The following is a 13,036-nucleotide window of genomic DNA, read 5'->3' as shown; positions in this document are numbered from 1 at the left end:
ATAGCGCACATAAAGCGGCCATTATTGATGCATTATACATCGCAAATATGGCATCAGTATGCGAGTACGACTTTCGGAAAACGTTCATCAACATTCTAAGAAAAATCGCGTGAGCTGTAAATTATTGTAACATTGCCGAACAGTAGAGTTGTAGATTTGCAAATTGAGCGCTTCTATTTTCTTAACTCACCAATCTTTGGCAATCTTTCCAAAATATTCCACGCCCCAAATCAAGATGTTGCTTGCTACAGTCACTGGAATTTAGCTTCAACAAATTTTATTCAAATTAGTCAAGGGGCTGTTTCATAAAAGCGTCTCAGCACTTTATACGCGTCTAAAGAGGCGGCATCTGAGTGTGCTCTGAGCCAAGAGTTCCTCTCAACAACGCGAAAGATTTTCGACATCCTAAATGCGATAGCTGCCCTCGCACCTATCCCATAAGGCTACTCGCACTGTCGCACGTCGCGATTTCAAGAGGACACACTTAAGGATCGACTGATGCGCCACCCCCTGCTTCTGCGTTACGTTGCTCGAAGCGCAGAGGTTATGCTTTTGCGCACATCGGCAGCTGATTATTTGCAGTATATATCTATTACCACCATGGTGTATGTGCCATCATGGGAACGAACCAGGGAAGTCGACTGACAGTTTTTACTGCACTGCCTGCTAGCTGTCCCTCTACTGCCTGTTGTTTCGTTTTCTTTTGGACATGTTTCCGTACGATTGTGATTTTTTGTTGGTCACAAGAATTTTCAGAAACGACGTGGACACATTTATTGCTTCTCGCTTTGAAAACCGAATTCCTGCCTATTGACAATTAATTCTGCGCATTCCTGCTTAGGCAAACAAAAGTTACACGTCTATAGATATATGGATACACTCTGTTGCGTTCGCACTCTCATCAGAATACAGATAATAACAAGAAACAGTGCAGAGGTACATGAAGTTAAGCTGTATGAGTAAATCACGTCCCTGCATTCGCACGACTAGTTAGGCCGAGCAAGCGTCACATTTTTGCAAGATATTGCATATTTGTAGGTCTTGCAACTGCTGAAGTACACCAGTTTGAAATTAATAAATGATACTTAACACGTCCTAGTCGGCTCTCTCCAATGCGACCATTCATGCTCGGATAGACAAACGCACTGCCGTGTTACACTGCTCCGAACGCCGCGCGAGAGGCTAAATTTGGCTCAGATTGTGTCACGCATTGCGTGCCAACGGCACCACCCGCGCACGCGACCCGTGCATGGTGCAGCAATGACTCCTCTACACCACGATATCAAAGTAAGATGCATGGGTATAGCATGGTCACAAAGGTACAGACGATAATGCTACAACATGTTTCTTGTTATATCGATTCCAGCAAGCGAGACCCTTTCGCCTTTTTCGAAGACGTTTCTGCTCAAATAAATCCGAGCATACGTAAGCACTTACGAGTCGTGAATGCGAAATAATTAATGCCAAATTGAACGGCGTTGAGCGGTCCTTCGAATTAGGAACTCCTCGCTGGCAAGCGAGCACGTTGAGACGCTCGGCCAACGCCTCCCAGATAGCACAAGGCCGGTGCACTCTGATCCGTGACGTCATGCTACAATGCTCGACTGCGATGGACTCTAATGGCGACGCTCCGGAGACCCCTTTCGCCCGCTTTGCTCTGTCGAGCCGTGCAAGTGACGTGGCGCCACAGCCAATGGGAATTCAGGGGCCGCTTCACTGCTACAGACGCTAGCTTATTCGCTTAATGGACCATTTGATGCCTTGGCACTAAAAGGTCACATTTAACGTGACGAGAGGCTTGGTAAGCCGGAAGAGACGCAAGAATGAAATGCAAGAAGTGACACCAGCTTGAAGTTTCTGCGCCGTCTGACGGTGATGTCATTGTTCTGATGGCGTCTGCTCTGGTGTACTAAAGGCAGAACTAAAGTTCTGATGACTGTCGTTTCGCTAAAGCGGCGAGCGCAAAGGAAAAGCTTTGAAATACTTCGAAATCACATATTTGCTCTGGCGCACCCCGGTTGGGACGCATAATAAACCTAGTGTCCTTCTAAGTGTCATCTGTAAACTTAATGAATCGGCCAAAACAGGAGAGTATGCTCTTGTTGTCAAAGAGGCTTGGCCATTATTTATTCGTGGCGGACGTCTACGTCTTCTAACCGATTACAACCAAAGCCGAAAGATGGGTTACGTCCGAAAGCTTTGAACATCCCTGGTGCATACATTGAATGGTTGGTCCATAGCGGATGGCGTCTGGAGGCATTGATTTTTCCAGTAATGGGAGCATAACTGAGCAAAATAGAAGTCAACAGTCTGTCTTAATTTTTATATAATGGCAGTTTTCATTGCATGTATCAAAGGGCGACGCCAACTTGCAAACTGCTTAAAGAAGAAGGCAAACACCTGACTAATTCCATGTGATCAGATACGTAGAACTCAACGTTGTAGCGAAATAACGACGCAAGAAGTACTGATGGACATTCCTGGCTCACTAAGTCTCGGACAAACATACACTCTGTGATGAAAGGTAAAATTGTCATCCACCCGGATGCAGCACGAATTAAGCCACAAAGGAAACTCATACGGGTTTGTTGGAAAGCTCTGGTGCTGAGGAATGATTTGTCCTAGTCCAGGATTCCAGGACACATTTTGAACATAAGTAGGAAAACGTGGTGAAATTTCATTTTAGTTCTTCCTGCAATGGGGTTGCAGTTTCGCAGAAAATTTTCAGCCATTCGATACAGCTCCTTTGTGTAATTATTAGCCCTTATCATTTTACTGACTGATTGCATAGGACTATGTGTGCGACTGCTTGATTAAGTGTCCAGGTATCTCCAGCCCGTTTACGCCATGAAGCTGGCACTGGAAGTTCGGGCAAAATACCTGTTATTTCCCTTACGTCCGTATCGTTCCTACATGTAAGCACCAACTAAGCGTATAAAATCATTTTCGTGGCATCTGTATTGTGTCCATGCCTATGTCGATGCTGGTCCCTGTACTGGATGCTCAGGGTCTAAAAATGCCTGTTTCCGTGTTTTGCCCTAGCCTCATCTTGTTGATAATGTTACAACCCACTGGGCAACTTGGCTAAAGGCGGCCAATTATTACCACAAACACTTTGTTGGCGTAAAGGCTCTTATTAACAGCCTTGCATCAGAGTAGACCATTACAGTAAGAGTTCTAACTGCCCTACGCAACGATACACTAAAGGATGACTTAGCCTGCTTGTGCACTCACTGCACGTTTTTAGCCGACATGCTCTAGAAACTTGAATGCTCGCCTGCAACTCTGACACAGAATGTGCAGCTCATTTTGAATGTTCTGAAAAAGTTCGCCACCATCCCCAATGTTGCTTATAGAATTATCAAATTGGCGACGGAAATCCCTGGCTTTCGGTACTGAAGCAGCTGTCACAGGTTCTGACCGGCGAACATTCCGCAATTCGAGAGCCCATTGGATCACCAAGCATTCCGAAAACTAGTGTGTGCAGCTAACTTCAGTAGATGTTCAGCGCTCCTATTCTCCAAACAAACTATTACTCAGTGAAAAAACGCCCAACATGAAACCCGAAAATCTTGGGATGGTGCTTGCTTGTTACTGCTCTCACTTTTTTTTTACCCATGATGTGTAGCCCCACTAGTTGATGTCTCATTGGTGATGTCTAGTTTATGTGTGATTTGATATGTGTACTTTTGCAAGTTACTAGTTGACCAATTTCTTGAAACTAATGTATTACAATCCTATTTTTTTTACTGTGCTGAACTCGAAACATGTAGCCTGTCACGAAACGAACTGCGGAGGGACAGGGGCATTTGTCAGGCTTGTTTGCCTTTAGCCCCTACAGTGAGCTTTCAAAATTGCTTACTGTAAATAACGTACGTACTACTACTACTACGTCTGCTACTACAACTGCTACTAGATTTCAGATAAATGTTGTAACCTATGAGACCTGCCTCATTCCGTTTTACTGGGACAACCAAATGAATTTCACAAAACAGGGGTTTAGTGGGCTGGGTTCATCAGTAAGATGAATTTATCCTCGATACGCTGCGAAAGTTCTTATTTAATGAGCCTATACATGCTTAGGGGAGAGTAACTGGCGTATAACCATACCTTCAATAGCAGCTGCATCACCTGTTATAGAGGCTTAAAACATCAATATTCGGTGCCTAAACATCCAGCCTGCAGTCATGAATGTGTAAAAACAATTTATTTTTTCGTTGAGCGTCTGCTCAGCACATCTTGGCCATAGCCATAAGAAAACTATAGCGGGAGGAGACAGCAATGAAGGGTCATTACACGTAGCATGATATACCTTTGTAAGAAAGACATCGTGTAGACAACTGGAGCTACGTATGGAGACGTCATAACACATTTTGGAGAATTTGTTGTCAGCAGTCTGCGGTGTTCACAAGCGCTGAATTTCCCTATCTGGCCGTTCAAATTAAGAATCTCACAAAGTTAACAGCTAGTGAACCTCGACTCCTTTTAGGAGCACAACAGTGATCTTTCGCGGAACGAAGACACAGCTGGCGGGCGGCGTTTCAAGCTGTGTTCGCGAACTTAGCCAATGTATGCTTCAAACTACAAAACGCATTACCGAAATCTTTCGTCACACTCGGTTGGCAGATAGGAGGCAGATGCTTGAAGAACATTTCTGTCTCGGAAGCAGGCCTACCAAGACAACGGCGATGGCCACGCTTTCCAATTATAGAATGCGAATCTATAGCCACATGACGCGAACCAGCCACAGTCATTTCAGAATAGCCACAGCCGTTTCAGAATAGCTTTACAAATGACACAGATCTCACCAAACGAACGAAGTTGGACACAGTGTGCAACTTTCAACACGCAACGCGAAGCGCCAGCCGAACGAAGAGAGAACAAGCTGTTTCAGAACGCTTCGCGAATGAAGTTTCCAGCCCGCCGGCCGCTAGTGGCAACGCAGGAAAGAACGACGCCCGGCAGAGAAAGAAAAAGAAAAGCGCCGACGGCGGGAAAGCTGGCCAGGCAGCCAGCTGAGTGAGTCGGCCGCGGGAGGTTGTTCGGGCGGAGGGAGAGGCCCAGGGAGCCGTCCCAGCGCAGCGGCAAGCAAGGCAGGCAAGCAAGCAGCAGAGGAGGCTCGCCGGCCCCTGCGCACGGCGACGCCGCCGCCAACCTTCGCAGCGAGCGGCAGCAGCAGGCCAGCCAGCCTTCAGCCCTCGGCGCCTCATCCCTCGCCCACACAACCGGCGGCAGCAGAACAACGACATGGCCGCGTAAAAAAGCCCGCTGCCTCGCACGCGTCCTCAGCTGAATATCTCCCTCTCCTCGCCGCCGCCAGGGGCCGCCGCGCGCGTCCCACGCACGCGGTGCGCGGGTTGGCCGCGATAACCCCACGTGACCATAGCGCGCGAAGCACGATGGGATCGTCGCGCGCCCCGTCGTCTGCAACGCTCACGTCGGGCGCCGCTTCAGTGGGCGATCAGCCGCTGTTGGTGCCGGTGTGTACAACTGGGACTGCGTGTCTCCTCAGCGCCGCCGTGCGTGCTCCTCTCAGCGTGTCGTCTGCTGCTGCTGCCAGCGTTAAGCACAGCGTCGTTCGTCGCAGCCGATCCCGGCCTCGACTGTCGTGACTGACATCCTCGTGTGTTTCGACGCCCGCGAGGGACTGTGCCACGACGTGTCGACGCGACGACGAAGCCGACGACCAGCACGGTTCGAACCGTGAGGCCGTCATTCCGTGTTCGACGCCAGACGCCTATGGCATGGGGGTAGAGGTCAGCCCACTGCATGCCCTCAGATTTAAGGTAAGTGTTCCCCGCTGCTATCACCGCTTTGTGTGTGTGTCTCCTGTCATGCGCTTGTGGATGTGTGCAATTCCTGGCAAGCGTCTTTGCGATGCTCTCGCGCGCGTCCCCGCGACCGTCATCTACCGACTCCGGATCGCGCAGAGTAGTTCGGGAAGGAGGGAGCACCCCGGGCATTCTTTTTATCGTCCGGACTGCAGCGCGAGTCCCGATTAAGAAGCTGCTGCGCGGTGGCATTGTTCCGTGTGAGCTTCTGTGCGATAAGAGAGGCAGCTCTCGCTCGGAGCCGTGTCGTTCACCAGGGCAATCGTCGCGACCGGCACACCACCGGACGACGCCTTTGCTGTCAACAGCCTCGCGCTGACGTGCGCGCGTCCGTCTCTGTGAGGAAAGCGCGTTGCAATCGCCCGCCTAGCCAAGACGACCAAGAGGCTGCGATGTGTCGCGCTCCAGCGGCAGCCAGAGAGAAATAATGAGCCCCTGCCCCTTTCTGGTGGAAATTTCACCAAAGTGTCGGAAATTTTGACGTCTGTACCAATCCGCAATTTTTTCCACTTCATTAAAAAAAAAATTGAGTATAGAATTTCAGAGCTAATCGGCGTTTTCTTAGCGAGACATCCCACGCGAAGGGCAGAGAATGCCTTTTTGCCCTAACTCACCGGAGTCGGCACCGCAACACTGGAGCGATGCATCACCATTCGTTCGACACGCGAGAGATTCGCGCAGCTATCCCGCGCGCTGCCGGCGACGCGCTCCTCCGATTCACTCGAAGAACGCTTGCGCCGAGCGGGAAACGAATTCTTCGCCTTTGCGATGAGCTTTCGGTTCCAGCGCGAGCTCGACGACGCGTGCTGCGGCGTCGCTCGGCGTCTGGCCACTAGATGGCGCCACCACACAGGGCGCTTGCTGCTCGGTCGCCGCGCGTGTCTGTGGTTTCGTTTCTTCGCTCCGGCGTCTGTCGAGCTGCGTTTTAGTCAGCGTCTCCGGTTTTGGTTCCGGTTTCGCTGGTTGCTTCTAGTCGCCGCCGAGGCGCACCAACTCAATTCGGTGGCGCGCATTTCTTTCCTCGAGTTGTCCGCGTGGCGTCTGTGATTGATGCGGGCGCGGCTTTTCTGAACGAGCACTTCGCTTTAGTTAAACTCCTCGCTCGCGAGGATCGTAACTTCTAGAACGTTGTCAGGTGCGGTTTGAACTTAGTAACATCATTTCTGTGCCTTTAGTCTAAATACCAGCCTTCGTGCAGCATGCTTTCCGGCATATCGTTAAATGTAACGAAACAAGTACGTTACCCTTGAATGTGTACCTGCCCGTAAACACAATTATAGGACTCCTGTGTCGTTATTGTGACAACAGTTTATTTACCTCTCGTTGTTGAAACCCCTTTTGCTATACTGTTAGTGCGGATTTTGTGAACCGTCGGGACGCACATTTGAGGACCTAATATCTGAAGTGGTCTTTTAACAATCTTACCCTGTGTTCTGTTTAGGCCTAATGCTACTTAGTGCGCATCATCTGTCCGAGCTTGCTGTTGCTTCTGTGCTTGCTGACGCTCGTGTCGTTTGCCATTCGTTTTTAGCACGGTCCTCGTTGAAAACCGCCAAGATCCGCCGCGGGCTCTTGCCTACCCCGGGATGTGTGCCGTTGGCGCAGAATCGCTTTACGACAGTAGCCGTCGGGAGCCCGTGAACCGTTATCCTGACTGTGTCCTGCTGTCGTGCTTCGAGGGTGTGTGGTTCTCGACCGGTTGCGTTTCTCGGACGCGTTCTGTTGTGGCGTTCTCGTGTCCCCCGTCAGCAGTGCTGAAAACTTGTTTCGCGCAAAATAAAGGCACGCCTAAGGTACTTGTGACTTTTGTCTTTACTGCTGTGCAGGAGATTATTTGCGGAGGGAGGCCGCTTGGTATTGGCCAAACCATTGTGCCGAAATATCCTTGCAGCTTTCAGGTGTCCTTCTGTTAACCGCTTGCTTAACTTCTCAAACTGGTTCTGTTCGGTAATAAAGACTAGATTGTCCATCACCTACGCATTTGTCGCCGATATGACATTCGTAAATAAATACGTGCATTTCGTAACTAAATGTATGTACGTGGCCTCGCAGATTACCAGCCGTCCGATGCAGTACGTCCTCCCCGTTTGCCGATGACTTCAAAAACTTCACAGGCTTGATCTTTTCTTTCGAAACTATGCTTGCCGCGAATGAACTTGGTTATCATGCGAGTTTCGCCAACTAACGCTGCCAAAGTATAGGCTGTCTTCGTTTTTGTTGCTGTTTATTCTCTGTTTGCTTTCACTTGCTGTCTATGTGTCTGTATTCTCGGTACAGTGCCTCCACCTGGAAAACCCTACTGCATAAGAACACCATTGTATTTTCCGAAGTAATGATACGTTGATGTTGCCACGTATGAGAGATGCCGAATTGCAACAGATGCTCCCAGTAGTAAAGTTGAACTACCGCCATTCTTTTTTCTTCTGTCTCTTGTATTGTACATAACGTTTACGGTAGCGGTCGTGAGGATTGTGGAAAAAGTATGTTCCGAGTATGACTTAAGCCTGTACATAATATTTAAATAGTGGTGTGTTAGCAACATAGTGAAAATCCTTTGAACGTTACCATTCTAGAAGCGTCAGTGACTATCGTCTACGCTAAAAGCTAGTTTCTTGGACATACTCTGTTTTGCGTTGGTCTCTGTGATGTTCTGTGAATTTTACGGCCTCCTGACTTTTTTTTCAACTCTTAAATTGACGCGAAGTACGAGATTGTACTGTTGGAAAGAGTGGAGCGAGCAAGTTGGCTGTCGTTATCGCGTCGCGGCCACCGATATCTTGTCGCGTAGCGCCCGCGCAGGAAAAAGCAGAAAGATAGATGCGGCGCTCCTGCGTCGCCGGCGGCAAAGTTCACGCGCCGCTCGTCTGTCGTTGCTCTTGACAGCGACGAACGGCGTTCTGTCGATATCCCGCCACCCAGCGCGTTCACTCCGAAAGCGTCCGCATCTCGCTGAGGGGGCGCTACCGGCGCCAACCGGAGGTGAGTCACGTGCGCGCTCTTTCCATCGCTTGGCAGATGGGCCGCCGCCTTGCTAGGGCGGCGCATGCGCCGCAGCTACCTTCTTTCACCTCCCCATCCATTCGGTGGGGGCCTCTGCTCCCCTCTCTGCTTGCACTGCCGCTTTAAAACTGTGCAGCCTCGTAGAAGCTATGAGGAGCGCTTGCGAGGAGTCTTTTAATGCGCGACAGAAAGCAGTGCCATACTTCGTCCATTTCCGAGTAGACAGTGATCCTGCTAGCCAGTTAAATTCTAGTTCGTGTTGAGCAGTTTGCAGATGAACATTTGTTTTTCGCAGACTCAGCAAAGCAGTTTGATGTTATCATAACCATGCTGTGAGGCACTCGCCATGTACGATTGGATGAGGGCGCAGTTAAAATACGATGCCGTGTTTCGTCGACGCTTGTTATTTAGCATACACTACAGCCAAAAATGTTCCTCATCTCTTACTTGTGATCACAAACGGCATTTGTGTTTCAAAACCTCGGCGAGTCAGTATCGTTGATACCGCGCTGTTTTGCAATGTCGTCTGCTTGCGCCTATTTCTCTGTAGCAGACGACACGGGCGCGGATGCATATTGCGAAGCGGTACGCCTAGGTACACCCACTCTCTTCCCTTCTTTGGCTGACGTCAGCACTAGCATCCAGTGCGCTGCCTGGTTTTAGTCAGACGGAACGCCGTTGCTGTTTTTCTCTCTCCGTCTGCGCTGCCGCCATATTTTGTTTGTCGGATCGCATCGTTCTTCTCCGTTTCATTTCTTGCTTACTGTCGGTTCGCTCCAGCAAGCCCCGGCGCCTTCGGCTCCCGTCTGGCTCTGCTCAGGTCAAATTTTGCGGGCGTTTCAGGCCTGCCCAGGTTCGCTTTGCCCTGCGCCGATAGATGGCGCTGCAGTGGAAAAGAGAACTATCTTTGAATTCTGGCTCTGCCTGGGCAGCATATCCGTGCCTTCGGGCAACTTAAGTAGCCGACGGAGGTGGCCAGGCCGTGTCTTGCTGGTCTCTGGCAGTATTCGCTCTGCTCCGCGCCCCTTTTTTCGCTCATTATATTCCTCCTGATCCAGATTTACAGGCTAAAACGAAATACTACAGCCGTAGTAATGAGGAAAGAGTTCTCTGGTATTCAACTCTCTGCAGCGTGCGCGGCCCGCGTAGAAAGTAACCGAGTGGCAGCGCAGTCATTTAAGCTATTTATGGAGGTGAATCAGGTAGTCCGAACAAAAAAACAAACGGTATTTGGTTTGGTGCGGACATCTATCAACCGGATTATAATTTTTAGTCCGCACAACGTGCCCCCTTGCCGCCACCTGCTGCTGCCCGCAGACGATCGCTTGCACCTTTACTCCTCACAATGACGAAAGAAGGTACAAGTGTGTTGATTGCGGCTCAGCTTAGATTAATTTTTTTTTCTCCACTTGAGAGCAGTGGAGAAATAGGGAATTCTGGATTGCGAGTGCCTTCTGCATTTAAGCTTGAGTGTGACTGCATTGCGTTGTCGCCTGTTTGGATTTTATAACAAAAAATATGAAAAGAGACACGTTGCCTTTATTAGCATAAGTCGTAATATTGAGGAACATGATGTCCACGAAACAAAATTAAGCTTAGATGAATCGGCGAGTCATCCACAGTACGCCCTCTTGCGCCGCGTGTGTTTTGAAGGCAAACACCTGATGCGCATCTGTAGTAATTGTAGATTCAGCGCCCCGTATCGAGAATTCTGTGCCTAGATTTCCACTGGCCAGGCTCGGAAACTAAAACAAGCCGCTCAGACTTCTCGTCTGTTACTGTAGTTCACTTAGTTCCGTAAGGTCTTGTAGCCCGGTTAATGAAGCGCCGTGTCGTTAAAGCAGCTAGCTATTTCACTGGTATGAAAGTATTTCTACTTCAAATATACTCGAAGTTGAGATAGCCGATGTAGTAACACGCCACGTGGTGGTAAGGAGGTTGGAGAAGGGTGGGGGTATGAAGGCTTGCTTCGCGCAGCTAGCAGTCGGGAGCCTCGCCGAGCAACGGCATTGGCTGGTCGGGCCGGCGCGGCGGCGGCGGCAGCTGTAATAAATAAAGCGGCCAAGAGAGAACCGAGCTGGGGAGAAACGAGGGGCCTCGGCGATGGTAGCGAGGGGGGTCTGAGCGAGCGAGAGGGAAAAGTGCATGGAGCGAGAGAAACAGCACCGAGTCTGAAGCAAGGAAAGGAGCGGCGAGAAAGAAAATCAAACGCAAACAACTGGCGAAGGAAACGGCGTAGGGAGCGCTGCCGAACCGCCGCCGAGGAGGGAGTTGGGTGGCGCCATCGCGCGACGCGCGCTTGTGCGCATGCGCTGTGAGTCGCTCGCCGGAATATTGCGGAGAGAAGGAAGGACGACGGGTGATGGGGTAGCGAAGCACGCAGACACATAGAGAGCTCCTTGCCTTGGAGAAGGAGAGAGGGTATTGTGAAAAATGGGGGACGTCGAGCAAACCAGCTGAGCCGCCGAGCCGGCCATTGTGAGGAGGCGAGGAAGAGGTGGCGGCTGAATTCTGCGAAATGGAGAGGAGTTGAGTAGAGAGAGAGAGAAAGAGAACGTTACGGTAAGGAAGGGAAGAAGAGGACGATGCCTGCTTTTGTCTTTTCTGTTCGTCTTCTTTCAATTTCCTTCTTATACTAAATTTGCTCTTGTGACGGTAAGTTTTTGCGCTGAAACTTTTTTTCGTTACTCGGATTGCTGTTCGCTCCGCGTCTCTCACTCGCCGCCCCCTCTTTGCGCGGCCTCCTTCCTCGATTGGTTTTTATACCTTGGTGTTTTTGCCTAGTTCGGAGGTTGGGAAATGGCAAGAGCGCCGGGAAGGGCTTCGGTTTTGATTGTTTTCCTTTTGTTTTCACCATACTGTCTCTCTCTCTCTCTGCGTGGTACTGCGCGACGAGTACTGAGGGAATCGGGGGAGGAGGACCGAGATGGAAGAGGCGTAGTAGTAGCGCGGAGCGAAGCGAGTGAAGCTCGCCGTCGTCGGCTTTTCAGAAGTTTTTTTGCCGAACGGGGAGGAGGGAAGAGAGCCAAGCAAAAACACGCGAGCGCACATACTGGAAGAGGGGCAGAACGAAGGGGGGGGGGGGGGGGTGCGGCGGTAGGCTCTCAAAGCGCATGCGCCTTGGCCCGGCGCCGGCGCTTTTTTCGAACGAGGGTATTGCGTCGGCTGCCTGGTCGGGAAAACTGCGCCGGCGTGGTAGCGGCGGGGAGCCGACGACGCTTTGCGAGCTTGCGCTATCGATGCGCGGGGGCCGATGGCTCTGGCCCGCGGGTTGCTTGCTTTTGGCGAGCGGAAGGGGCCCCATCGTCTGGGGCGCCCGCAGAACTTGCGACGCAGGCGTTATGGCATGTTTCTGGCCACGCGTACGAGTATTCGCGAGGTAGATCGCTGCCTGAAGGTTGTAAACACTCACTTAGTAGCTTTATTGCACTCAGATATAGTGACAAATGATTCCAGGAACACTGACGTCATGACACATCGAGATTTCCTGACGTAGTATAGCATTACGGCGATGTGTTAAGATGGTGATAGTAGCAACTATATTAACGACAGTGCTGCGCGCGTTTTTCCATACTGCGCTCACGCGTGGCAGCCACAGCGATCACCCGAACGGAGCGAACCAATGTGTCGTGGCGTCATGACGCGTCCACTTCGCGGGTGCCGAAACCCAAAGTGGGTTGCAGAAAGCGGTATTGCAGTAAATTATTTAAAACGCCCTGACGCTTACTGTTGTTTTATCTAATGTCTTTTTTAGGATTCTGACCTTAATTAAAAAGAAAGGCGAGTCGTGAATGTCATGACTTCTTAAATCTGTGTTGTTCAAACATCTGGAAATCGAAACATGTCAGCAAGACAACTGCTCCAGTCCTGCGCTGCTTAGCTTTTGTCGTGGTACGCAAACCAACGGAGCTGACGGACCTTGCTAGGTCAGGTGGAAGGGAAAGGATTTTATGTTCCTCAAAGTCAAGACTCGTTCTGAAGTGCTCTGCTATGCAGATATCTCTCAATTTGGCAGTAAAAGCAGTTGGCATAGCTAAATCTGTCGTCAGAACCGACTGATGAGCGTTTTTTTTTTCAAACACATGGTTACTTACAGCACTCACTCTTACGTGTCGCGGGTATGCAGGCCGTGCCGTGCAGATCGAAATACGGCTCAGTTCGAACCGGCAACCATGAGATCGATAGTGGAGGGCGTAAACGTGTGC

At 50.4% G+C, this 13,036-nt stretch overlaps 1 protein-coding gene across 3 annotated transcripts in view; it reads left to right on the top strand.

The window, feature by feature from the left end:
• The first annotated feature begins 5,023 nt into the window (after positions 1 to 5,023).
• Positions 5,024 to 13,036, top strand: part of LOC142588006 (uncharacterized) — a 31,960-nt gene continuing 23,947 nt past the window's right edge. The window contains exons 1-2 of one of the 3 annotated variants that reach the window (XR_012829657.1): positions 5,024 to 5,786; positions 7,363 to 7,627. Coding sequence is in view for 1 of the 3 variants with exons in the window: in XM_075699422.1 (XP_075555537.1) it covers positions 5,745 to 5,786 (42 nt within the window). In the remaining 2 variants the exon portion in view is untranslated. Of the gene's footprint in view, positions 5,787 to 7,362; positions 7,628 to 7,883; positions 7,904 to 13,036 lie in introns of those variants that run through there. The other 2 variants (XM_075699423.1, XM_075699422.1) reach the window with 2 other exon arrangements.

The sequence above is a fragment of the Dermacentor variabilis genome, chromosome 7 (assembly GCF_050947875.1).
Source record: "Dermacentor variabilis isolate Ectoservices chromosome 7, ASM5094787v1, whole genome shotgun sequence".
Taxonomy (NCBI): domain Eukaryota; kingdom Metazoa; phylum Arthropoda; class Arachnida; order Ixodida; family Ixodidae; genus Dermacentor; species Dermacentor variabilis.
This window is presented reverse-complemented; position numbering and strand designations above follow the sequence as displayed.